Source organism: Chelmon rostratus, chromosome 1, assembly GCF_017976325.1.
Source record: "Chelmon rostratus isolate fCheRos1 chromosome 1, fCheRos1.pri, whole genome shotgun sequence".
Taxonomy (NCBI): Eukaryota; Metazoa; Chordata; class Actinopteri; order Chaetodontiformes; family Chaetodontidae; genus Chelmon; species Chelmon rostratus.
The window spans coordinates 32,526,232-32,553,812 of NC_055658.1; the positions used below are offsets into that span (position 1 = coordinate 32,526,232).

At 47.5% G+C, this 27,581-nt stretch overlaps 1 protein-coding gene across 1 annotated transcript in view; it reads right to left on the bottom strand.

Annotated features, from left to right (window-relative positions):
* Positions 1-693: 693 nt before the first annotated feature.
* Positions 694-27,581, bottom strand: part of fhod1 (formin homology 2 domain containing 1) — a 38,175-nt gene continuing 11,287 nt past the window's right edge. The window contains 27 exon segments of the mRNA XM_041948582.1: positions 694-1,520; positions 2,169-2,345; positions 3,030-3,207; positions 3,584-3,776; positions 3,894-4,084; positions 4,192-4,353; positions 4,945-5,064; positions 5,422-5,604; positions 5,801-5,956; positions 6,566-6,918; positions 6,921-6,946; positions 6,948-7,162; positions 7,524-7,693; positions 7,785-7,937; positions 9,060-9,116; positions 9,275-9,432; positions 10,916-10,966; positions 11,484-11,510; positions 12,170-12,262; positions 12,978-13,085; positions 15,503-15,918; positions 17,561-17,704; positions 17,805-17,899; positions 18,565-18,676; positions 19,108-19,202; positions 20,493-20,598; positions 20,806-20,873. Coding sequence (XP_041804516.1) covers positions 1,438-1,520; positions 2,169-2,345; positions 3,030-3,207; positions 3,584-3,776; positions 3,894-4,084; positions 4,192-4,353; positions 4,945-5,064; positions 5,422-5,604; positions 5,801-5,956; positions 6,566-6,918; positions 6,921-6,946; positions 6,948-7,162; positions 7,524-7,693; positions 7,785-7,937; positions 9,060-9,116; positions 9,275-9,432; positions 10,916-10,966; positions 11,484-11,510; positions 12,170-12,262; positions 12,978-13,085; positions 15,503-15,918; positions 17,561-17,704; positions 17,805-17,899; positions 18,565-18,676; positions 19,108-19,202; positions 20,493-20,598; positions 20,806-20,873 — 3,890 coding nt within the window. The 3' untranslated portion in view covers positions 694-1,437.

The following is a 27,581-nucleotide window of genomic DNA, read 5'->3' on the forward strand; positions in this document are numbered from 1 at the left end:
GGTCTACCAGGCCCTGGTCCAGGGCCTCAGAGGTCAATCTTCAGTTCCCTCAGTGCAACATGAAAGGAGAAATAGTCTGAGACGTTCACTGCCAGCTAAGGAGGCACAACGCCTTCAGGGTCCTGTGGGACGTTTGGACGTTTTCATGTTTCTATGTTGAACTGGACAGAAACACACGGAAGGTGTTCAGTTTCATTTTATTTATATAGATCAATATCACAAATCTTTGCCTGAAGGAGCTTCAGTCCAGCTGACGACCCGTCTGTCCTTCAGAGGCTTTGAACAGGAAGACACAGGAAGACAGGAGGGGCCCTTTTCAGGACGGACCGACAGGAAGTAGATGGTGTGTGTACAGAACACATCAACAGCAAAATGACAGTCTGAACAGTGAGGATGATGAAATTAGAGACTGTAACCAGATACGAACTTTAGATGAATTCTTGTTCATCATCTCTTCCATTAATCTATAGAACAGTTTTGAAGTTATTGACGATCGATCGATTACACAGAAACTGTCCGATCATAAAAGGTTCCTCTTCCCATTAGTTAGCAGCCTTGTTGTGTTTCTGATCGGTCAGGATTTGTAACATGTCATCACATGCTGTAACTGATGTTTGTGACAATAAAGTTTGATTGAATAATGTGACCGAACTCGCTGTGGGAAAACATCTGAACACAAAACTCAATCAGAGATTCTTTATTAAAACGTTTTATTAATTATATCTGGAACACATTCAACCTTCCACGAGTCTTTGAATCAAATCTTCATCTTCCTCTTTAAATAAAAACTGTCTTCCTCCTTCACACACAAACAGTGAAGAAGCTTTTTTACCTGCAAGTCACAAACTGACCTGAAGTCAGTTGAAACACCTCAAAAAAAACAACAACACGTGAACAGAAAAGATCAATCTGAGAACGACGTGAACTGAGAACGAGTGAAAGACCTGAGAGGACACACGCACGCACGCACGCACGCGCACGCGCGCACACACACACGCACACACACACACACGCACACACACACATACAGGCCGGTGACACTTACAAACCACATCAGTGATTTCAGTGATTTTAGTGATTTTAGTGATTTTAGTGATTTCAGTGATGTTCGTGATGTTGATTTTGTTCTTCCGTTGAATTTTCAGTCGTTCTTTTTTTTTTCCAAAACCTTTAATGACTTTCAAGGCCTTGTCTGTGCAGGCTGCAGTGATAATAAAGCAGGTTCGTCTTTGGCTCGTGTCAAACTCACAAACATTCACACGTGTGATGTCGAACAGGAAACGGGTCACGTGTCACCGCAGGACACAGGACATCCGGGACAACATTCAGACAACCTGGTCATCAAGTTGTCCAGTGGCGTCTCTCAGCTGCTCTGAGGTCAGTCTCTTTAATCGATAGTGTTCACCGATCGATCCGTCGATCAGTTTGAGTCTCTGCTCAGACTTTGTCTCCTGTGTTGCTGTTGAGTCCCAGAGCCTGAACCACATCCAGACTGAGACCGCTCTTCAGAGTCCTCCTCACTGAAACACACACACACACACAGACACACACACACACACACACAGAGACACACATGTAGCTTTTATTAAATCATCTACAAATCAAACTTTCTGCCTTTTAATTTCAGATCTGTGGCAAAGACTGAGAGCTGCATGTGAACACAAACCGTCAGGACAGCTGGAAATGCTTCATTAACATACACAGACAGCAGAAAACCCCCTAAAACCACTGATCCTCAGACTCACTGCACCGACGTTTGTTTCCAGGTATCGCGGCACGCTAACAGCTGGAATGACCTTGAAACAGCAGCAGGATGTGGTGTGATGATTATCTGCTCTGACAGGATTTACTGAGGAAGCGACAACAGCGATACGGAGCTGTTTTGGACACAGAGCTGCTGTTGTGTCTCAACACATAGATCTGAACCTGCTGAGGCTCAAAGGACTCAGAGGACCCTGCCTTTAACCCAGAAACACCACAAACCTCCGACAAACTCCACAGGCCTCGTCTGTCAGACCAGCAGAGCAGGAAGTCAGCTTCCTCAGAGGAAACTTAATGTTACATAAAATGATTCGTCTTGTCTGAGTCAAACAAAACAGAGAAACTTCAGAAAACGGAACAAACGAGCATTAAATCCCGATCAGCCCCCCATCAGGCCCCGTACTCACATGACTTCCTGTTCAGTCGAGACCGTTTGCGGGTCTTGGGGCTGGACGGCCTGTCCGAGGGATTCTGGGTCACAGACTTGACCAGTCGGTCCATGATCTCGTCTGTGGCGTCGTCCTGGGAGATGGTCCCGTCTTCTTTGGCTACGGACATCAGGGACGGACTGACCCTTCCAAGACCTTGGGACCAGAACCAGATCCAGAATATCAACCAGAACCAGACTAACACACAGTGTTCAGGATCACAGCAGGAAAGATCGGCTCTAAACTAGGTCGTCATGTCTGACATTTGTAAATAAAGTTCAGGGTTCAGGGGGGTCCAGAGAGGCCTGACAGGGGGATCATGTCTTTGAAACTTAGTATCAGACAGCTCCTGTTCCTGTCACTGATGTCGTTACTGCTTCCTGTTCCTGTCTCTGACATCGTTACTGCTTCCTGTTCCTGTCTCTGACATCGTTACTGCTTCCTGTTCCTGTCACTGATGTCGTTACTGTTTCCTGTTCCTGTCTCTGACGTCGTTACTGTTTCCTGTTCCTGTCTCTGACGTCGTTACTGCTTCCTGTTCCTGTATCTGATGTTGTTACTGTTTCCTGTTCCTGTCACTGATGTCGTTACTGCTTCCTGTTCCTGTCTCTGATGTCGTTACTGCTTCCTGTTCCTGTCTCTGATGTCGTTCCCGGGACTTCAGTCTGAGCTGACCATTCCAGCATTGACTGAAAATAATGAGAGACGATGAAGAACCGCTGAAATAAAAGCCTGAGGAGGAAACACAGAAGGTGTCTCTGAACATGTAACGATAATGAAAGTTTTGATGTAAAGGAAACAGAGAGATGAACTGAGCGCGCTCAGATCAAACTGTCTTACTCCGGACGGCTCTGGAGCGTCTCAGGCCTCTCTGGTCTGCAGACAGGCTGTTGTTGCTGGTGATAAGCAGGTTCTTCATGTTCTCGTGCTCCTCCTCCTGACCCGGCTCCGCCTCTGCCGACATAGAGACGGGGGAGGGGTCGTCCTGCTGAGGCACCGCCCCCGAAAACTTCTCAGTCTGAGAGGAAGACGAGAAGATGGAGGAGGATGGGGAGAAAAGGAGAAAAGAGGAAAAGGAGGATTTAGAGAAGAACCTGAACCTGATGTGGTGGAACAGCTTCTCCAGACACTGATGACATCACTCCACTAACACTCGTCCTTCCACAGTTATCATACAGAACGCTGAACGCCACGAGGAAAGTACACATTAAACTGATTCTCAGCAGCTGTTAAGAGTTCATTTATCACATGCTGGGAGTATTTCTACTGTGTGGTACTGTCACTTTAAAAGTACTTCATGATTGAGAGAGCAGCTGATCTGGAGGCAGCTCAGCTGGATCATGAACCAGGCTGGTGGATCTGGATCTGGAGGTGTGGGGCAGCAGGAGGTTTACCTCAGTGATCATCTTGCCTCTGGTCTTGGTTCTCTCCCTGTGAGCGGCTCGTTTGCGTTTGAGCGTGAGGACTCGTTCTCTGGTGGTTCGATACTCGAGAGCGAACTCGCTGATGATCCGACAGAAAGCCGTGACTTTAATGTCCCGCACAGAGGAGGACGGCTGACCCAGGAACAGCAGGAAGGAGTGGAACCTGGAGGAGGGAGGAGGAGGAGGACGTCTCTGTCCATCGTTCTGGTTGGTGTGCAGTTATTGTGTATCTGTATGAAGGTTTGTGTGTACATGTGTGTAGTGTGTAGCATGCTCACACCTGTTGATGACCCGCCTGTGGACCACCTTCAGGATGATGATCCTCTGTGTGCAGTCCTTCAGGAAGTCCGTCATCTTGTTCTTCAGGACCGCTTTGGTTTCATGTTTGGCCACCACCTTCAGGTTGTCCCATGATGCTTTGCAACGTCTCTCCAGTTGGACCAGGTTCTCTGACAGCAGCTCAAAGTCCACCTGGAAAAGAAAACTCACCTGGTGACACCTGCCTCCAACTCCACAGCCGAGAAGTCTGGGAAACAGGAGGTGTTACGGTACAACACAGTATAAGAGAAGAGCTGTACTTTGGCGGAGCGGGTGATGGCAGGGATCTCAGAGTAGACGTCAGAGGATTCTGGGTAATTTTCCACCACCTGGCTGCAGGTGTGATGCAGCAGAGACTGACGGTGAACTGTGTCTTTCACCTCCACCACCTTCTCCAGGTAACCCAGCTCAAAGCCTTTAGCCTGGACACACACACACACACGCACACAGACACACAGAGAGACACACACATGCACACGCACACACACGCACACACACGCACAGTGTGTGATTAAAGCTGCAGGGTGGAAACAGAACATGTCTCAGTCTCTGTCTTTAATCTCTAATCTGTGTTTGAACAAACAACAAATTTATCTGAAGTGAATCAGCTGATCCTCTGTGTGACAACATGCTCTGAAAACTGATCTGTGATCAATCAATCGATCAATCGATCAATAAAGTGAAGCTTTTCACAGAACTGAGGACACGGAGCCTCCTGCAAGAGTTCATCAACAGACACAGATGTAATGTGTTCATCTGCCCTTCAGAGCGTCCTCTGTCTCCGACTGTCCTCTGTCTCTGACTGTCCTCTGTCTCTGACTGTCCTCTGTCTCTAACTGTCCTCTGTCTCTGACCTTCATGTCAAACAGTAACTTCCCTGATGCCTTCACAATATCATGCTCAGCTGTGTGTGTGTGTGTGTGTGTGTGTCTTTGTGTGTGTGTGTCTGTGTGTGTGTTAGACTACATGTGACCTTCAGTGCTAAAACAGACGTCTCAGTGTTTGGTTCTCACGCTGGAGCTGTTGAGGAAGTTCCCGATGGCGAGCAGCGTTGCCAGGATTCTCCTGAAGGTCTGATTGGACGCCAGCTGCTCCATGCCCAGCTTCAGGTCAAACAGAGGCTCTGCTATCTCCTGCAGGGGGCGACACAGTCACACTCTGAGCTTCTCTCTCCTTCCTCATGAAGACGCGACTGAACGATCAAACACACGTCACATGTGATCATACTCAGTAATTGATCACAGTCATTGATAGAAACTAATCTGCTGGACTGACACCAGCCAGCTGATCAAAACCAGACTTCACACTAACGTCAGTCTGAGCTCTCACAGTCTGATGCTTTCGTCTTTTTTTCAAAAGTCACATCTTCTTCTGTCTGAGCCAGCGTACGAGGATCGATGATGGACGATCGAAGATCGATCAGTGACAGCAAAGCTGAACTGTTTTAGTGTCACCAGGAGAACCAGATCCTGTGTCAGTGTGTGTGTTACCTTCTCCAGAACCTCGTAGTTGAGTTTGAAGGCCCAGAGCTGCAGACGGGGGGTCAGGGCACTGATGGAGGCCAGGCTGAACAGGAACTGCTCCGCCGTCCCCAGAGGAACGTCAGGATTGGCCAGCTGAGCCTCCTGGATCTTCTGCTTCTCCTCCTCTGTTGGGGTCATGGTCAGGATCTTCTGCTCAGGACAGAGGGGGGTCAGCTCAGACTTGGTTCAGATCTATACAAGTCCACTAAAATCCAGTTAAATACACACACATAAAACACAGTGAGGTACTTTCATCAGCAGCACCGACTTGTTCTGTCATCGACATTCTAATCTTATGGACAGCAGACCATCATGGCGCCCTCTGCTGACAAGAAGGGCTCTGTACCTCGATGCCCTCCTTGCTGATGGCGAACTCGTCGAAGTTGAGGATGGCAGTCTTGATGACGTGGACCGCCGGCAGGACGGTCATACCGATGTTGATGGCATTACTCCTCTTCGGGTCCAGAACAAGAATCTCAGACTTCTTTGTCTCAGCTCCTTTCTGCACACATCAAGTTCAAAAGAGCATCACTAAAAATGACGAGTCAATCAATAATCTGTTGATATAAGTGGTAAATCAGTTGTCCTGCTGTTGCCCTGGCAACCTGATGTAAACAATCAACTCAGTTCAGTTCAATGTATTTCCTGCAGGACAGCTCACTATTAATACTTATCAATACTCATTTCATTAATGATTTAAAAACATGTGGAGTTGGTCCAGGTTAGTTTTCTCAGCCCTGAGCAGTGTCTGCAGGCCCTCCTCTCAGGCTATTACAGCCAAACAACCTCCACCAGTCACAGGGGAGGGCATGAGGTATATGTACTGAAATAAACTACTAATGCTAAGCGCTAATGGAGACACTATGAATGACCTCAAACAAATCTTTCAGTCTGCAGCCCACTGTCAGCTCTGAGAGCCACGTTCTGGCCTGTAGGGGGCGCCAGCAGGGTTTCAGGCTGTGAATACTTCCTGCCTTTACTCCTCTCTGTTTCACCATCGTCTCTGAATATTTTAGAAGAGAAGAAACTCTCGGCTCTTGAAAAGGAGTTTTACTGAGCACTTCCCAAATGCCTCTGTTAGTCCCCCCCCAGCTAAAACAGGCCTGGTTACCTTGGCGACGGGTAGGTCTTTGGCTTTAGACTCAAACAGGTGTTCGAGTCGGGAGGTGTCCACCGCCACCTTGTCCAGAGACGCCCACACTGTCCCCCGACCAAAGCGACACTTCTGAGGTCCGTCAGCCTGCTTCAGCTCCTTCCAGAACAACTTCACCGTCTTCTTCTTCTGCTTCTGAGAGGATGCCGCCGAGGAAGGAGGCGCAGGAGGAGGAGGGGGAGGAGGAGGAGCACCTGGTGGAGGGGGAGGAGGCGGTGGAGGGGCTAGACCTCCTGGTGGCAGAGGGGGAGGAGAAGGAGCAGCCAGGCCCAGAGGAGGAGGAGGGGGAGGAGGTGGGGGTGGGGCAGAGAGGCAGGAGGAGGAGGTGGAGGTGGAGGTGGAGTCGAAGGTGTCCATGTCCAAGACATCTATGTCCTCCTCGTCCAGCAGGTCGGAGAAGTCCAGGTCTTTGATGCGTAGGGCGGCGGCGCTCGGCTGCAGCTGCTCCCAGGCGTCGCCGGGGCCGCCGGGGCCCAGCGGGGTCATCTGGGTGGTCTCCAGCCGGCGGGCGTGGCTCTCCACATCGATGCTGCTCTGCTGACGGAGCTGACGGCTCTGATGGTGCACATTCAGGTGTTTACAGGTGAGCACAGATCATCATCATCATCATCGCTTTATTATGTGCTTCTGCATGCCGCGACTGACTGACTGAGTTCACTAAAGCCCTCCCCCAAACAGTGACTGACCAATCACAGCTGAGCACCTGCTGAAGGTGTGAACATGGAGCTGCAGTCACACAAACTGCTTGTTTCCTCGCGTTTAAAGTCACAGACAGTTGGATGGTTGGTTGTCGGTCTCACTGACTGACAGGTAACAGCAGTTACTGAGGGGGGGTGGGGCTTAATGAACCGTCAATCAGGTGATACCTGCCGCATCAAGTGACCACAGACAAAGACAAAAACTTCTGAATTCAGACCTGCTGCTCTTCAGCCAGCCGGGCCAGCGCCGCCTGGGCGGAACCTTCCAGCCCCTCCAGCTCCGCCCTGCGGGAGGCGCTGCTCTCGCTGGGGCAGGACGGCTCGACTGAGCGCGCTCTGAAGCTCGACAGACGCTCCAACACGCGACCCCGCCCACCCAGATCTCCACCTGAGAAGAGGAAGACAGGTGTCACTCTCTTCTCTCTGATGCTTGAAGGGACTCTTTTTAAACCAGCGAGGCATCTTTTCAGCGCCCTCACCAGGCAGGACGCTCCCTTCTTCTTCGGTGGTGTCGGGTGCAGCAGTGGCCGTCAGGTTCACAGGCGCCGTGGTAGAGGTCTTGGAGTAGAGCATGTCCAGCAGAAACTTCCTGTCGTTGGACAGAGTGCTGCACTGCCGCTGCACCGACGCTGCTGCAAACACACACATTCACATGTCAACAGGAAGTCTCACAAACACCTTTCAGATTAAAAGCACCGGCTGATTCAGTTCAACATTGTGGAAATGCTTCCCTTTTCAGTCCACTGAAGCTATGTAGAAGGACAAAAGATGCATCAGGACAAAGCTTGGAGGTGTGTGTGTGTGTGTGTGTGTGTGTATACACATCACATATGCTTATATGTACGTACCTATATGTATATATTCCTATATGTATATATTTATAAGTCAGAATTTGACTTTATGACAGTTTCTAAAATACTTTAAATTATCCATCCATCTATCTAAAATTAGTTGAACTTATAGTTTTGATTGATTAATTTAATTAGTTGTAAACTGATTACTGTTTTAATTCACTGACAGCTGGTCACCTGTCCACACAATCACTGTTCCTTCATTAAACATGGCGTCATCTACAGCAGCAGGGTCACCTTGTTTCTCTGTTACTCAGCAAAAGTGTCTCTGAGAAGGTTTATGGGGACATTATTGCAGAGACATCATCTTGTCCACTGACTGCTGTTGTCTCCAGTCAGCCTGTCCTCTGTCACAGACCCTGATGGATGATGCAGAGGTCTGCAGTAACACCTGACCTCCACCAGGTGGTGTACAATCACCACTGAGTTGATTCACACTCCATCAACAGAAACAACTTCGTCCTGTGTCCTTTCCTCAATGCTCTTCCTCCACCTCGATGGGAAACCTCGTGAGGTGAAGGACAGAGGTGGAGCAGAATCACACTGCACTGACACTACGCCATCATGTGAAGGTGGATGTTACTGACGTGGTGAGACTGTTCTGAAGGTGGACGACTGAAAGCTCATTTGGATGCTTCACTGTGTGTTTTCAGCGCGCTGTTTGATGAAGGCTGCAGGGACGTGGACAAACCAGCGAACAATCGTACTTCTTTTGTTGGAAATAAAAGAGGAATGTTTGACTGTGGATGTGTCATGTGACATGTGGACGGTGTCATCATGGCTGATACTTCAGGGTCGTTTCACTCAGAACTTTCCAAAGAAAAAACAACCATTTAACCGAATGCTGCAGTTAGGCCAACACACACGGGGAGCAGGGGATTGTGGGTAACTGTAGTCTCTTACCGGGGTCATTCTGGGAGTCTGAGTGTCCGTTTGCGTCCAAGCTGCTGGAGGTGGAGCCTGCAGACAACAACGGAAAGGTGTTGCTTTTACAGGTGTTTGACAGAATGAACGACACGCAACAAAACGCCGATTCACTTTGACGCAGACATCCATGTCCTTCTGTCCACCTACAGATCGCTTTGGACATGAACCGTGTGACCGTCACGTGTTCTGACCTGAAAGCTCTTCAGCCGGAACGCCGCCGCCCTCCTCTGCAGGCTGCGGGCTCGGGGTTATGACATCATCAGAGGAGGACCGCCGAGCCTGGCTGAGGTGTTTACTTCTTCTCTTCTTCTCCCACTGTGTGGCTGCTAGGCTGCGCAGGAAGGTGTCTCTGTGGGGGGGGCAGAAAACCAGGTGAGACGGGGACAGAGTGGACGACACGCAGCAGAAAGCCGCCTTCAGGCGTCTGGGACTCTCAGTTCAGATCAAACCTGTTCACACGCTGCTGTGTTCACACAGCTTGATCACCTCACTTTGAATCCATTGATTACTGCATTGATTGATTATTAATGATCATAAGGCAACAGAATGTGACCTCCTGAACACTGACGCAGGACATTCCTGTTTCTGATGACATTCTCCATTTTCCTTCTTGTCATTAAATCTGATGTAAAACACTCACTGCAGCACCAAATGTGGATTCATCCACCGCAGAAAATAGTCCCAACAAGCTGTTTGTCTGATAGAAACTGCAGTGAGCAGCTGTTTGAGGACATTACTGAAGTTAGACAGTTCACAGAGACGGACCAACGTCTGTAGATTTGTGTCTGAACATGAGACTTATTGATTAGAAGGAAATATAGAATACAAAGTCCACCAGACTTGAATTTTGCAGACAGCATGAGAAAAAACAATGAAATACAAACATTAAAATCACTTTAATGAACAGGATGAACCAAAGAATGAATCTGGTCCTCACTGCAAACCACTGCAAACCAAAAACCAGACCAGCACCAAGCAGATTAAACACCAGCGATTAGACTCCACCCAGCAGTACAAAAACCAAACAGAAGGACCAGAGCCACCAGCAACACGCACGCACGCACGCGCACACACACACGCACGCGCACACACACACACACGCATGACACGCACGCGCACACACACGCACACGCACAAACGCGCACACGCGCACACACACACACACACACACAGCTTCAGATACTGAAGGTTTCCCTCTGAAATGTTGTGAAGTAGAATTTAATGAGAAATACACAAGTGAAGTAGAAGTTGCTCAAAATGATACCGGTGATGATACTTAAGTAAAAGTACTGCAGTCATCTTGCAGCACAGCTCAGCACAGTAGTTCTGGGGGTGGACCTGGTCCAGGTCTGAGGGGGCTGCTGGATCTCAGCTCTGTAATCAGCTGTCTATGTTTAGTGGCTGCAGCAGCTTCTGGTTTCTGAGTTTCAATTATTCTCATTTGAACCGCAGGAGGACAACAGACCCAGACCAGGACCAGGTCCAGGCCCAGGCCCAGGAGACAGAGATGAGAAAACAACAGAAGTAAAGAGGGAAATATTACACTGAAGTTCCCTGAACATCTGCAAGGATCACAGAGACAGACCAGGAACACCCACATTCACCAATCAAATTGTTTTCTAAGGCAGAAGAAGAAGAGATGCACACACACACACACACGCACACGCGCACGCACGCACGCACGCACGCACGCACGCACACACACACGCACGCACACACACACACACGCACACACGCACACACACACACACACACACGTCCGGCCGAAGCAGCAGAGCCCGCCTGTCCTCCCTCCAGCTCCCAGCATGCAGTGGGGCTGCAGCAGTACTTACTCAAACCTCCTCAGAACTGGCTTGTCCACTTTTACATTACAGTCGTCTGGGCTGCAGAGACACAACAGAGCTGAGCAGGACACACACGAAGACCAGACCTGGACCAGTTCTCAGGTTCAGGGCTTCCAGTCCACCTTGTTTTAGTTGTCACAGTCAAGTCAACAATTTATTAATCTTGCAAACAGTAGAGCGACGTTTTAAAAAGCCCCGTTAAAAGAAATATTTGCGTCCAACAGCAGCGATGGACACACGAAGACCCAGCAGCTGGTTTTAAACAGACAGTGATCTGCTGGTTCACAGCTGGAGGGAAACACTCTCTCCTGCACCTGAACTCCAGATACCTGACGGTAAGATGGTACAGCCTCTTCTCAGGTAAACACTAGAAAACCCCAAACCACAATCACCATGGCAACAACACTGAACTGGACAACATGACACAGAGTTTAACCCGGAGAATCCCCCACCAGCCCAACGCACACACACACACACACACACACACACACACACACACACACACACACACACACACACACACACACAGGAGCAGGAGGAGGAGACGTGTACTCACCAGAAGACCAGGTCAGTCTCCCCAGAGCTGGGAGACAAACGAGGGAGGAGAGGAAGAGAAAAGACGAGGGAGGAGGAAAAAGAGAAAGATTAGAGCAACAGACAAAATATCATAATGTAACAATGAGGAGAGACAGACAGACAGACAGACAGAGAGACAGACAGACAGAGAGACAGACAGAGAGAAAGACAGACAGACAGACAGAGAGACAGACAGACAGAGAGACAGACAGAGAGAAAGACAGACAGCAGAGAGACAGACAGAGAGAGAGAGACACTCTCTTTCTTTAAAAATCTCATCTGATGGTCAGAGGGAAATCTAAGATGAATCCAGTTGATCAAGAAATTATTAAAAATGATCCAGAAATAATCCAGAAATGATCCTCAAATGATCCCGACATGATTTCAAACCAACAAAAACACCTCAAATCACCAACAAATAGCTGACTGCACAGTAAACTATGAAACCCGTTGATTAAACTGGTAAAACCTGGTGGCCACCAGTCAAACCAGTTTCATGAATGACTGCGTGTCCAGTAAAAACAGCTTTAAATATCTGCTGAAGACCAACAGTGAAAATTCTCTGAAACAACAAAAACTTAAGGAAAAGAGCTGCCTTTAATCTGTAGGTACGTTACCACGGTAACCACGCACGCCAGTACAGCCCAGTTCCTCTGCTTCACTTACTTAAAACTGGTTTTAGTCTCCGTCTTGTCGCCGGGCTGCTCTGGGTTCAACTGGGACAACTTCTCCTGGGGGGAGAGGTCTGAGGAAGACGAGCTGCCACACACACACACACACACACACACACACACACACACACACACACACACACACACACAGAGAGAGAGAGAGAGAGAATGAGTGAACTGCCGAGAATGGAGAGAGTAAGACTTAGATTTCAAACAAGCCAGTTCATTCCTCTGTGTGTGTGTGTGTGTGTGTGTGTGTGTGTGTGTGTGTGTGTGTTTCTATGTGTTTGTGTCTGTCTGTCTGAGTGTGTTTGTGTGTGTGTGTCTGTGTGTGTGTGTGTGTGTGTGTACAGAGATGACTGCTGCCTGTCAGCATTATTAAAATAATGATCTCACTCTGCAGCATCCTGAGGACAATTCTCCACAGGGAAGGTCAAAGGTCAGAGGTCAACGCCTCAGAGCCTGAATGGTCAGTGTGCACCATGTGACCAAAACATCAACCAAACATTAAATTTCTAGAATTCATTTTAAATCAATAAATACAAATGTTTTACAACAATAAAAGGTCGATCTCATCAATATTCAATAAAACCTCAACGTCTGGTTTTATTGTCTGAAACAAATGTGAACATTGTGATCAATAAGTGTGATCGATCACAGGATTCTCTTTCACCACCAGTGACTCATCTCAGACTGTCCTGAAACGTTCCTGATCTGCTTCCTGCTCTGTGCAGGATGGACCCCTCAGATCTGACTGACTCTGATCTGTCAGCAGGTCTGAGGTCAGTCTCCCTGTTACAGACCTGCAGGCGGCTGAAGGCTCCTCAGAGATAGAGCTGGTTTTGGAGAAGAGCCTGGACTTCCTGCTCAGACCCAGAGCTGACATGTGGTGGCTGAGAAAAGAGCGACTCCTAGTGGTCGAGACGCAGCACAGCATGAAGAGAGAGACAGAGACAGAGACAGAGAGGTGACATCAGAGACAATAAACCAACACCAAGACACCCGAAACAAGAACAGAACCAGATCCCAGACAGACATGCAGAGAGAGACCCCCCACTCTGCTCCTCTGTGATTACTTCTATTACAGATTAATCATTCTATTAATCGATTAATCAATAAAACATCATATGATAGAGGAAAATCCCAGAGTGGTGTCTTGTATAGTCTATGTAGTGGAGGAAGAGAAGCCGGAACCATCAAATGTTCAGTGTTTTATGTGATGGAAACAATTATTAAATGACCGAACAGTTGACGATTAATTTTCTGTTGATCAGCTGATCGATCACTGATTTGGTTTCAGGACTCTACGGCGTGACGGTGAAAGCTGTGTGAAAAATGAATATTTACTGGAGTTCTGACACAAACACAGATCGACTTTAATTTGAAATGATATTAAAGCTGCTCTCCTCATCGCATCACGACGCTGTCAGCTCCACAGTCACTGCGCCTGCTGGTCTTGTTAATAATGTACGTTGATGTTTAAAAAGTGATGCGTTTAAAATACTGAACTTGAACTGTGTCCTTAAAATAACTAGAACTGTGGAAGAGATGCCAGCTGGACACGTTTCTGCAGAGACCAAACATGAGCAGAAATGTTCTCCATGTGCCCACTGAGGACAAACATTCCTGCTGCTTGAACTCAGAGAACAGCGGTTTCCAAATAAAACATGTTCCCTCCTCAGTCCGCCGCTCTAAACTTGGTAAAGCTCAGAGAGGGCGACCGGATCGACCGTAACACCGGCGAGAGAGTCCAGAGGCAGAGATTCATTCTGCTCAGACGAGAACAAGACGCTCAACGCCACAAACCAACGATGAGCGTCTGTCTCCCAGCGTTCTGTCTGCAGAGGACGCCGTGTCAGTGGACTGAGCTTCACTTTCATTTCAAACCAATCTGGACGAGGAATGAGTTTCGCCGAAGTCGACACAAGTTTGGGAGAGCCGAATCTGAAATGAAGCTAATTTTTTCCCTCTTTATTCAGTTTTCCATCCAATTGAACAGCACTGAACTCCTGCTGCACGTTGCTGTAAACTCAAACTGCAACAGTGAACACAGCTGCCACAGTTTCAGAGAGCCAAGTATTATTATCATTATTATTATTATTAGTATTATTATTAGTATTATTATTATTATTATTATTATTATTATTATTATTAGTATTATTATTATTATTATTATTATTATTATTATATCAGGCCGTTTGTTGACTCAAGCTTAGGAATCAACCAAAAACTCAGTTCTAACTCATTTGAAAGCCTTGTTCTTAATCTCTCAAACCAAACCTGGAATCCCTCTTCTTACCTAAAAACATTAAATGTTCAGGCACCATCTTATCTTAAAGAGCTCATAGTACCCTGTTACCCCAGTAGAACACTGAATGGGGGCTTACTGGTGGTTCCTAAAGTCTCTAAAACCAGAATGGGAGCCAGAGCCTTTAGCTATCAAGCTCCTCTCCTGTGGAACCATCTTCCAGCTATTGTCCAGGAGGCAGACACCCCCTCTACATTTAAGAGCAGGCTTAAAGCAGGCTTCCTCTTTGATAAATCTTACAGTTCAGGCTTGCCTTGGACCAGCCCCTAGATATGCTGCCATAGGATTAGACTGCAGAGGGACTTCCAATGACACACAAATCTCCTCTGTTCTTCTCTCCCTCTCCATCTGTATGTTCCTGTCCTACCAAGCCATGTTACTGACTTGGCCTCTTCCCCGGAGTCTTTGTGCTTTCTCGTCTCGCAGGTCTGAATGGAGAGCGGCTGAGCCTGGATAATGGATTACAGCTGCAACTCCTGCCGTGGCCCTGCCCGACATCTACTGCAACTTTTATTGCCATTAGCTATACTACCATTACTATGAGATCAATAGTGCTGTACTATGCTCATATACTATCTGCTATGAATATGTAAATACATCACATACATAAATATATCACATATGTACATATGTATGTACTCTGCCATATGTACTTCATATAGCTATAAATCTATTAGAGCTGTCAAAACTGTGATTTCTGTCCATCCCTGAATCTCTCTCTCTCTCTCTCTGTCTGCCCCCCCATATCACATCATCAGCTAAAATCACTAACTAGCGTCACCAGCTAGCATACAAAAATACATATCTCATGACATTAAAGCTGTTGAAATGAATTCTTTTCTTTAGAACGACCTTTGCATTGCTTTTATTTTGTGACTACTGTAATTAAATTGTTGGTTTATTCTTCCTGCATTTCAGATGAATCCAGGTCTGGTCTGTTTCAGAGCTGGCTCGAGCAGTTATTGATTTTTTATTTTAATTATTTTCTACTTTACAGCTTTATGAGCAGAGTGAACTTACGGGCTGGACGGTGACTTTGTTTCCTGCTCTGCGGTCGTGGTACCGTTGGAGGTCGTGTGGGGGGGCAGCGGAGACCCTCTCTGGGATCCGGACGGACTGGAAGCGGAGCTGCAGGGATCAGAGGTCAACGGGGATGAGGCCCTGCTGCCGAAACCCGCGGCGGTGCTGGGGGAGGAGGCAGAGGAGACGGCGGGGGAGAGGGGGTTGTTGGCGGGTGACGGTGGGAGGAAGGCAGGGGGTGTGGGGGATGCTGAGGGGGAAGAGCCCGCGGATGAGGACAGGAGGTCGGGGAGGTTCTGGCTGGATGAGCGGCGGCTCTTTCGTACTTCCTGCTCACCAGCAGCCATCTTTCTCCTCTCTTTACGGACGTGAAAGGAGGAGTCGTCTATCTCACCGTCCTCATGCCTCAGAGCCATCTGAAACACACACACACACACAAACACACACACACACACACAAAGACAGTGTAAACAAAGATAAAGGTCCATATTCAGGCTTTGGGCTTTGCTGTATCTGTCATGAGCCACATTTCATCAGTTTGAGTCGAAGAGGTGCAAAATCTCAGGTTTGAAGATTTACAGCAGACAGCTGGTTTAGTTTAACACATTATTATCAATTTATTTTTTTAAAAATCTACCAAGTCTAAACATTTTATTATTTCCTTTAGTAAAACAATAGGAGTCAATAACTGAAATAACCTTCAGTAATTTAGAATTATTATTTTTCTGCACATAATTCCACCTAATTTCCAGGTAGTTACTTTACCAAGAATGTGTATCCTCTACTAAAGCTGTGTTGTTCTAGTTTTTTCACAGGCTACTGTGGTGGTGGTTGTTGTTACTGTAGTGGTGGTTGTTGTTACTGTAGTGGTGGTTGTTACTGTGGTGGTGGCTGTTGTTACTGTGGTGGCTGCTGTTACTGTGGTGGTGGCTGTTGTTACCGTGGTGGTGGCTGTTGTTACTGTGGTGGCCGTTGTTACTGTGGTGGTGGTGGTTGTTACTGTGGTGGCCGTTGTTACTGTAGTGGTGGCTGTTGTTACTGTGGTGGCTGTTGTTACTGTGGTGGTGGTGGTTGTTACCGTGGTGGTGGTTGTTGTTACTGTAGTGGTGGTTGTTGTTGCTGTAGTGGTGGTTGTTGTTGCTGTAGTGGTGGTTGTTGTTACTGTAGTGGTGGTTGTTGTTACTGTAGTGGTGGTTGTTGTGTTACTGTGGTGGTGGTGGTTGTTGTTACTGTTGTGGCTGTTGTTACTGTGGTGGTTGTTGCTACTGTAGTGGTGGTTGTTGTTACTGTGGTGGTTGTTGTTACTGTGGTGGTGGTTGTGTTACTGTGGTGGTTGTTGTTACTGTGGTGGTGGTTGTTGTTACTGTGGTGGTGGTTGTTGTTACTGTGGTGGTGGCTGTTGTTACTGTGGTGGCTGCTGTTACTGTGGTGGTGGCTGTTGTTACCGTGGTGGTGGCTGTTGTTACCGTGGTGGTGGCTGTTGTTACTGTGGTGGCCGTTGTTACTGTGGTGGTGGTGGTTGTTACTGTGGTGGTGGTGGTTGTTACTGTGGTGGCCGTTGTTACTGTAGTGGTGGCTGTTGTTACTGTGGTGGCTGTTGTTACTGTGGTGGTGGTGGTTGTTACTGTGGTGGTGGTTGTTGTTACTGTGGTGGTGGTTGTTGTTACTGTGGTGGCTGCTGTTACTGTGGTGGTGGCTGTTGTTACCGTGGTGGTGGCTGTTGTTACTGTGGTGGTGGTTGTTACTGTGGTGGTGGTGGTTGTTACTGTGGTGGTGGTGGTTGTTACTGTGGTGGCCGTTGTTACTGTAGTGGTGGCTGTTGTTACTGTGGTGGCCGTTGTTACTGTGGTGGTGGTGGTTGTTACTGTGGTGGCCGTTGTTACTGTAGTGGTGGCTGTTGTTACTGTGGTGGTTGTTGTTACTGTGGTGGTGGTTGTTGTTACTGTGGTGGTGGTTGTGTTACTGTGGTGGTTGTCGTTGTGGTTGTTTTTTGTTCCTAACGTGGTTTCTCTTCGTACTTCGTCTTTTTCAGGGTGGTGTTGTTCAGGTTGTCGTTACCTCGTAGATGGTGAACTGTGCTCGGAGGTCTGGCTCTGTCCCCTTGTTGTTCATGTGTTTTTGCATGATGGTCTCCATTCCCAACTGCTCCAGACTGTCTGTCACATCGTAGAACGAGTCCTGGTCAGGCAGCACCGCTAAAGTCTGACACACACACACACACACACACACACACACAGTTTACACTGTTGAATGTTTGTTTACACTGTTGAACGTTTGTTTACACTGTTGACTGCCTTTTTACCTTGTTGATGAGTGTCATGGTGAACTTGAGGAGTTCTGTGTCGGAGCCGTTTCGCTCCTCCAAAACTTCCATCACATAACTCCATGGCTTCACACCTACAACACACACACACACACACACACACACACACACACACACACACACACAGGTAACATCATCTTGCAGTCACACCTGGTGATTCTACATGTGCCATGTTCGAACAATCTCTCCTTTAGAGAAGTTTACATTAAAATGTTTCTCAGCTATAAGCTTTTTATTTTTAATCCACTGACGTTTGCATGTTGCTGTTTTCTTTTATTTTGTAAAGTTTGGGTGAAGACTTCTTTGTCCGAATGTCCAGTTACTGGACTGTGAAAACATCAGGGACAGACATGCCAGTAAGTCGTTCATTTTATGAAATAAGTCATTCATTTTCATTAGTCAACAATGACTTTTTTGATTTTTGAATTGAACAGTTTGTGTAATTTTAAGCAAATACAAAAGCTCCTTTGGTGTCAGTTTCTCTCATGTCTGTGGTGACATCTTAAAACATCTGAAGACGTCAGCTTTGACTCGGGGAAAATGATGAAACAGACGTACATTTTCAGCATTTTCTGACAAATGGTTTTGGTTGTGATGAAACAGAGCAGCGAGTAGATCAGGTGCAGTTCTTAGTTTGCAAAGATCCGAAGCACGGCCTTCGCAATTTATAGACATGATCTTTGATTAATCCAGAAAATAATCCACAGATTGAGAAAATTTATAGTGTGTGTGTGTGTACCTCTTTTTCCATCCACTGTGTTGACAGCGTTGATGAGCAGAGGACTGTTGGACTCTGAATATTCAACAAAGACGATGAGCAGCTTCAGAGATGTCTTGACCACCAGACGAGACTGAGACAGACAGAGGTGTTCAGTATCTGTCCACCAGGTGGCACCACAGCTCTGCTCTGACGGTTCAACCTCTTCTGTCACTGACTCAACTTTAAAACTTTATCTTATCACAGCGCTCAGACTCCATGTCCTCCAAAACTGGATTATAGTGGGTTTAGAACAGGATGTCAATAACATAAAACTGGTGGCAGGAATGTGAATCACTTTCAGAACAATGTTCTAAAGCAGGCGTGTCCAAACCTATTCCATGAGGGGCCGTGTGGCTGCAGGTTTTCCTTCCAACCAGGAGGAGCATCATAAAATTGGGTGATGGATTAATTGAATTAAAATAAAACACTTAAATTCTTGCAAGTTCTTGCTAAAATTTTGTGTTTTTTTAAAAAGTGAATGAATTAGTTTAATTCAGCTTGTTGAGTGTTCGGAGGACTTACCAGACTTCCTGTCAGCGTGTAGAGCCACTGAACCGTCTCATTGTGGTTTATCACCCCGTTCATACCGTCCACAAACAGCATGATCTGACTGAGAGCTGAGGAGACAGACAGAGAGAGACAGAGAGACAGACAGAGAGAGACAGACAGACAGACAGACAGAGAGAGCGAGAGACAGTGAGAGAGACAGACAGACAGACAGAGAGAGAGAGACAGACAGAGAGAGAGACAGAGATAGACAGACAGAAAGAGAGACAAAGAAAGAGAGACAGACAGAGAGACCAAGAGAGAGAGACAGACAGAGTGAGAGACAGAGAGAGAGACAGAGAGAGAGACACAGAGATAGACAGACAGAGAGAGAGACAGAGAGAGACAAAGAGACAGGGACAGATAGACGGGGCAGACAGACAGACAGAGAGAGAGACAGAGACAGAGACAGACAGACAGACAGACAGAGAGACAGAGACAGGGACAGATAGACAGGGGCAGACAGACAGACAGAGGCAGACAGACAGAGACAGAGAGACAGGGGCAGACACAGAGACAGGGACAGAGACAGGGACAGACAGACAGACAGAGAGAGAGACAGACAGAGAAAGAGACAGAGAGAGCAACAGGGACAGAGACAGGGACAGACAGACAGGGGCAGACAGACAGACAGCTCAGTGTTAGTCTCCAGGTTTCCACAGACGGCTCCAGCAGAGTCTGGGATGCAGCGCTGACTCAGCTCTCTGTGGGTTTGTTGGATGTGTGAAGCTGAAGCCGAGTTTCCATCAGACTGAGCTGCTGCTGCTTCAGAGACCCCGTCGCTCACTGATCCGGGCTCTGCTCTCAGGACTGTGGGACTGCTCGGCCTTGTTGAAGTGAAACCGTGTTTGTATGCGTCCCTCATCTCATCAGACCGTCACGAAGAAAATGTGACGGCTGTGAGGAGCGTTTGAAATATTCCACTGTGAGTGACAGAAGCTGAAAGTTTGACCCTTTTCTCAGCACACTGAAGACGTTTCTCTTTCCCGCCTGCTCTGCCAGCAGGTGGCGTTCAGGTGTTCCAGCTGACTCAGGCTGGACGGTTACCGTGACGATCAGTATGAAAAATCAATCTGAGATCATATTGGTGCATTCATTTTCCTCCTAAACAAAACGTGGATAATCATCATTTCTATTTTTCTAATTAGCTGAGCGCAGGGTAAACACCGCCACCCACAATGCTCCCGTGTGGCTCACCTGGACAGGTGATATCATCAGCACTAAACCACAGGCTGTGTCAGGCTTCCATGCTGACAAACTGGTTCTGGGTTCATGAGTAACTAAGCTCCAGCAGCAGTTGTCTGGTTAATACTTGTGAACACTCCAACCTCTCGTTAGTGTGGTCGTTAGTGGAGTCTCACCTCTCAGGATGTAGTTCTGGTAGTTGTGGTCGGCTTCAGCGCCAACTTTAATGAAACAGGTCAAACCTTCAGAGGCCACGAACTCTGGAACCAGGTCTTTATCATCCTGCAGACAAAAGACAGAGGTCTGTCGGACTATGAACGCCACACGGGATCAGTTCTTACTGTCTGGATTATGGATTGGATTATGGTCTGTTCAGTGTTGTTTTCGTCGTCAGTAGAGGATGAATGTGATGAATCACAGACTGTTTGAGTTCTCCGTGTGTCACAGAAAGGCAGAGACGTCAGAGTGTGGTTCAGTTTCATGTTCTACCTGGAACAGCTGTTTGAGAGAGAAGAGAGACCGCCTGAGCTCCGGACCCTGAGAGTTATACAGCTTCTCTGAAACACACAAGAAGAAGAAACACAGGAAGTCACTTTACAATAACCGTGGATTCATTTTCAGCCGCTGCCAGGTGTCACTTCTGTACGTTAAAATGTGTCGGTGGAAGGTGGCATCAGCTGTAGCCAATCGATGTTCAGCATTCAACTGTAACGCTGCCGCCTGCACGTCTGTGCTGTCTGTGCCCGACCATCTGTTAGAGATGCAGATCAACAGAGAGGAGTCTTCTTCACTGACTTAGTGGTCACAGCAGGATCATTAACATCATAAAAACACAGAATCTGGCAGTGAGTAACTGAAAGTATTAAATGTTGCCACAGCCTGCTGGAGCTGAACGGAGCCTGAAGAGGAAGTCTCCAAACAAGGAGAGGCTTCTTTTGGGGTAATGAAACTATTTCCTGTTTGTTTCTCAGGACCCCTGACTCATTTTGTGTTTCAGAGGAAATGATGAGCGATTTGAAATTGTGCAGTTTAGATGAGTTCATAGATCAGAGGAGAGACCTGAACCAGGGAGACCAGAAGAACTAAAACTACACTGAGAAAACACACACAAACAACATGAGCAGTCCACGGGCCTGCTAACACAGCTAACCCTGCTAACACAGCTAACACAGCTCACCCTGCTGACACAGCTAACCCTGCTAAAACAGCTAGCCCTGCTGACAGCTAACCCTGCTAAACAGCTAACCCTGCTGACAGCTAACCCTGCTAACACAGCTAACACAGCTCACCCTGCTAAAACAGCTAACCCTGCTGACAGCTAACCCTGCTAAACAGCTAACCCTGCTGACAGCTAACCCTGCTACTACAGCTCACCCTGCTACTACAGCAAACACAGCTCACCCTGCTGACACAGCTAACCCTGCTAACACAGCTAACCCAGCTAACCCTGCATACAGAGCTCACCCTGCTAACACAGCTAACACAGCTCACCCTGCTAACACAGCTCACGCTGCTGACACAGCTAACCCTGCTAAAACAGCTAACCCAGCTAACCCTGCTGACAGAGCTCACCCTGCTAACACAGCTCACCCTGCTGACACAGCTAACCCTGCTAACACAGCTAACCCAGCTAACCCTGCTGACAGAGCTCACCCTGCTAACAAAGCTAACACAACTCACCCTGCTGACACAGCTAACCCTGCTAACACAGCTCACCCTGCTAACACAGCTAACCCTGCTGACACAGCTCACCCTGCTAACCCTGCTGACAGAGCTCACCCTGCTAACACAGCTAACACAGCTCACCCTGCTAACACAGCTCATGCTGCTGACACAGCTGACCCTGCTAACACAGCTAACCCAGCTAACCCTGCTGACAGAGCTCACCCTGCTAACACAGCTCACCCTGCTGACACAGCTAACCCTGCTAACACAGCTAACCCAGCTAACCCAGCTAACCCTGCTAACACAGCTCACCCTGCTAACACAGCTCACCCTGCTGACACAGCTCACCCTGCTAATACAGCTCACCCTGCTACTACAGCAAACACAGCTCACCCTGCTGACACAGCTAACCCTGCTAACACAGCTAACCCAGCTAACCCTGCTGACAGAGCTCACCCTGCTGACACAGCTAACACAGCTAACCCTGCTGACACAGCTAACACAGCTGACACAGCTAGCACAGCTAACGCTGCTGACACAGCTAACCCTGCTAACACAGCTAACCATGCTGACACAGCTAAACCAGCTAACCCTGCTGACACAGCTAACCCTGCTACTACAGCTAACACAGCTCACCCTGCTGACACAGCTAACCCTGCTGACACAGCTAACTCTGCTAACACAGCTAACCCAGCTAACACAGCTCACCCTGCTAACTCTGCTAACACAGCTAACCCAGCTGACACAGCTAGCACAGCTAACCCTGCTGACACAGCTAACCCTGCTAACACAGCTAACCATGCTGACACAGCTAAACCAGCTAACCCTGCTGACACAGCTAACCCTGGTAACACAGCTAACCCAGCTAACCCTGTAACACAGCGAACACAGGTAGCCCTGCTGACACAGCTAACCCTGCTGACACAGCTTACCCTGCTAACACAGGTAACCCTGCTGACACAGCTAACCCTGCCAACACAGCTAACCCAGCTAACCCTGCTGACACAGCTAATCCTGTAACACAGCTCACCCTGCTAACACAGCTAACCCTGTAACACAGCTAACACCGCTAACCCAGCTGACACAGCTAACACAGCTCACCCTGCTGACACAGCTAACCCTGTTAACACTGCTAACACCAACAGGCCCTGTGATTAGCGCTTTAAAGAGCTCGTTGTGGGACAGACCTTGTTACTGCTGTCCAATCGGACTGCAGAGACAAAGAAGAAGAAATGAGGACATCTTTAAACAGCTCGTTAGAAAAAATGAGGATCTGAAACACAAATAATGAGACACACAGTCAGGAATCACCGGAAGTCATGGGAGTCCGTTGTCAGGGCAACATGAAGTGCAAATCACATCCTGTTGACTCAAACCAACAGCAACACAAGCCACTCTGCCCTCTGGAATTATGGGATGTCAGTGCTCAACTGGCCGGGGTAATCAGCTCACTCCAACAATTGCATCCTGGCAGGATACTTCGACATGTAGACTTCTGAGGTCGGGGGTTAAATCATAACATTCTGATAAATTGGATGGCCGCTCTACCTCCTGAGCCACAGCCGGGAGATGGAGCGGTCTATACACAGGTGAACTACAGTAAGTAAATGTAAATCACTGTATAACAAGGTGGACCAATCAGAGGTGACTCAGAAACTCCTCTGCAGTGTCTGTGCTCCCACAAGGCCACGAGCATGTACTCAGCATTAAATCAATGCACTAATGATTCAACGTTTATTAGTGTGTGAAAGAAAGAAAACACCTGAAGCAGCACCTGATGACAGGTAACAACGGCAACATGAACGACCTCTGCTCAGGAGCAGCAGCAGCGCTCTCACTGCCTGTCTCTTATTCAGTGAGTCCAGCGTGCAGAAACAGCTGTATAAATACTGCAGAGTTGCAATGAGTTGTGTTTTCTGGACTCTCAGGTTGTTTACTGGGGACTAAACAGGAAACTGAGTCTCAGCCTTTGATTTAGTTCTCATGGAAATTCATGTGTCAGCAGAAGAAATCCTGTAAGCCTGATAACCAGAGAGGAGCTGCTGGCTCTCATTATCTCATTGCTAGATACCAGTCCAGAGTCCTTCTAGAGTCCAGAGTCCAGAGATGATCAGCTGCTCGCCTGCTCCACAGTCATAACACCTTCATCTAGGAAGACATTAATTAAATCAACCCTAAAGAGCTGGTCCACTGATCCACAACCAGGATCAATCCACATTGGCAGTACTGGATCTGACACCTATATGAAGCCTTCATTGTGTGTTTACAGGTGTGAAACACGTATGAAGCCTTCAGTGTGTGTTTCCAGGTGTGAAACACGTTGTATGAAGCCTTCAGTGTGTGTTTCCAGGTGTGAAACACGTATGAAGCCTTCAGTGTGTGTTTCCAGGTGTGAAACACGTTGTATGAAGCCTTCAGTGTGTGTTTACAGGTGTGAAACACATATGAAGCCTTCAGTGTGTGTTTAAGCCTTCAGTGTGTGTTTATAGGTGTGAAACACGTATGAAGCCTTCAGTGTGTTTACAGGTGTGAAACACGTTTTATGAAGCCTTCAGTGTTTGTTTACAGGTGTGAAACATGTTGTATGAAGCCTTCAGTGTGTGCAGAGGTTATCACAAAGGAGATTTTTTAGACTTTTTGGGGGATTTTTTTCAATTGAATTCAACAATGTTACTGGAGTGAAATAATAAGTCAGTGGGTTTGTCTTTGTGTCAGAAAAATGTGGGAAAGTCTGATTTGATCTGGATTATTTGGATCTGATTTAAGCGTATCTGCAGCACAGAACATGACATCAAACATCATGGCCGTCATTTATTCTTTGGCCAGACGGTTCCTGATTTAAATCATCTTGTTGTCAATTTTAAACTACAAGTTGTTTAGGTAAAGTAATCGTGGAACAGCTGGTGTTGAGACAGCACGGCAGTCATTTTCAGAGGGGACAGTGAACGCATCGCAGCGTCTTTACACTGCAGAGCAGTGGGTTTAGCTCCACAGAGCTAACGTTAGCTAGCCGGCCCAGCACTGCAGCCGAGTGGTCAAATTAGCATGAATCTTATGAAGCTTGAACATGTGTTTTTTTGACATTTTGACAAAAGCTGTTCAGTTTTCACGCCATCGCAGCCACGTTTCCTGTTTTGTCTTCAGCAGTCGTCTGCACTGGCTGTCTGACAGCATCATATAAATACACTGTTATCATGTTTCCACTGAGTGAAACATTCAAACCACAGACTCCATGTTTCTTTATGGAAATATTCAACATGTCTGCTGCATTATTTTAGACACACTGGATCAAAACGGATCCCGACAGATTTGGGATTTTGGACACTTTGAGATCTTTGACATGAAGTTCAGAGAGTTTGAATAGTTGAAGAAGTTTGGACAAAGGAACATGTGTTTGTCTCAGGAGGAATGAAGAGGTTTAACACAAATCACTGCTCAGTGGGACACGTGGGACAGATGTGACTTGTCATTTCAAACTAAATTACAACCAACCAGATGACAGATGAATCCTTTGTGACACGTGAATCAAAGCGATAGAGAGGCGGATTGTAGAGCTGAAGCTTAAATCTGAAAGCACAGGAGGTGGATCCCCGCAGATCCGGTCAGCAGGCGCTAACCTTTGTCCCTGTGTTTAACGAGAAGTTAAATAAAGCTCAGAGTGAGGACGTTCAGCAGCCTGCAGCTCATAAAGAGCTTCAGGGTGACAAAGCAGCGTCTGTCTGCCCGGCCGGCTCGAACAGCTGCTGCTGGAGGGAAACGCTCCATCCCAAAATATTTCACCAAAAGTTCAAATGTTTCACCACAGAAGCTGAAACACTGATTCACACAAGTAAAAATAAAAAGATGAGGTCAGGGTTTCACCACAGAGTCAGAGGAGGCGTCTGCTGCCAATCACAAACGTTCTGTCGTTACGCTGCTGAAACTCGTGTCATCACATTTCCTTATATTTGAATCCTCAGCTCACAAACTACGACGCTAATCCGACACAGCAACGAGCAACCCGACCTGCCTGTGGAGACTGGAACCAGTTCACTTCACTAATACACACCAGGCTGCACACACACACACACACACACACAAAGACACCACGTGATGTCAGCGATGATGTCACAGCAGAGGAAGACGTTAGCAAGCTCAGACTGAAGCTAACGTGAGAAGGAAGACGCTTCCTGCAGGTTGGATCAGAGAGCGAGAAGCTTGGTTAAACCTGAGTCCAGTCAGAGCGCAGAGGGGAGGAGGAACGATCATCAGCTCAGACAGAAAGAGACACCTCCGGACGTCTTCTACGCCGTTAGCTGAAGCGCATGTACACCTGTGCAGAGCGAAGGCGAACAGGTCGGTGTTGGACGTGTCAGGACAGGCTGCAGACATGACTTTCTGCAGAAACCTGCAGCCTGGTTCACCACACTCACAACGCGAGGTCATTTTCACTCTTCTCACCAATCGACAGAAATGTTTGTGATCAATGAGCGAGCAGGTGAGACATTCACTGCAGTCAGCAGGAGAGATTATGATGAGTGGAAGTTTGTGTGAAACACACGCTGGATTTCTGACGCATCCTGTAAACCTGCTGTCTGAATCAGGATTACAGATGAGAGCTCGTCCTGAAGGTGGCGCTGCAGAAAAAGCTGTGTGGGGCAGATGGAGACATTTTGACTGAAGTTTACGTGTTACGTGTCCTCGGGGATGGGATCGGGACATTTGATCATGATGGACGTGTCCAATTTACATCCAGCAGCTGCAGAGGTTCAGTATGTTAATGAAGGTGAGCTGTGAACCAATCACAGCTGAGCTCTCTTTGAACTTGAGGCCAGGTGTTGGGTTGTTGGCTCTTGTTGTCTACAGACACACAGTCGTGATGATGTTGAACTACAAATACTATTTAATTTGATGGTTGTATATTTACTCATTAATATATAAAGGCTTGTTAAAGTATTGCACTTCATGGGTCAAACTCCAAAAACACTGGATCCTACATATCCCATAATGCATAGGGTCCTTCATCAGAGCCTCTGTGCCCGGTAAATAGCCACTTCTACACACACTGTATGTTGGACAGTTGTAGCCTCCAAGCTGGAGCGGAGGTAACCCTGATGACATCACTATGACGTCATCAGGGTGAGACAGAAAGCTGGTCTGCGATCACTCAGAGCAAGAAGCTGGTTGACAACATCAGTTTTTTAACACGGCGTGAGTCACTGAACTATTCTGGACGATGGCGTTCCGTTCAGCGAGGGCGGTGAGTCACACTCTCTGACATCCAACTTTGACCCAAGATGGCTGCCAGCCAGCCACAGTTTCACTGCAACAGCTGAGAGGTTTGAGGAGGGAACGCCGCAGGATTATAAAGAGCTGGAACAGTTAATGATGGTGTGAGTGTGTGTGTGTGTGTGTGTGTGTGAAATTCCTCTCTCCTGACTACACTCCCACACATAGACTGCAGTTACTGACTGTGTATGTGGAGGGCTCGTGTTGCATTCAAGTCCAGTCAGACAGACTGACTGAGGAAAGTCACTTTCAAACGCTGACCGTCAGATATTAAAACATTGGACTTTGCAGCAGGTCTGTTCTTCTTCAGACACATTGTTGAGTTTTGGTTG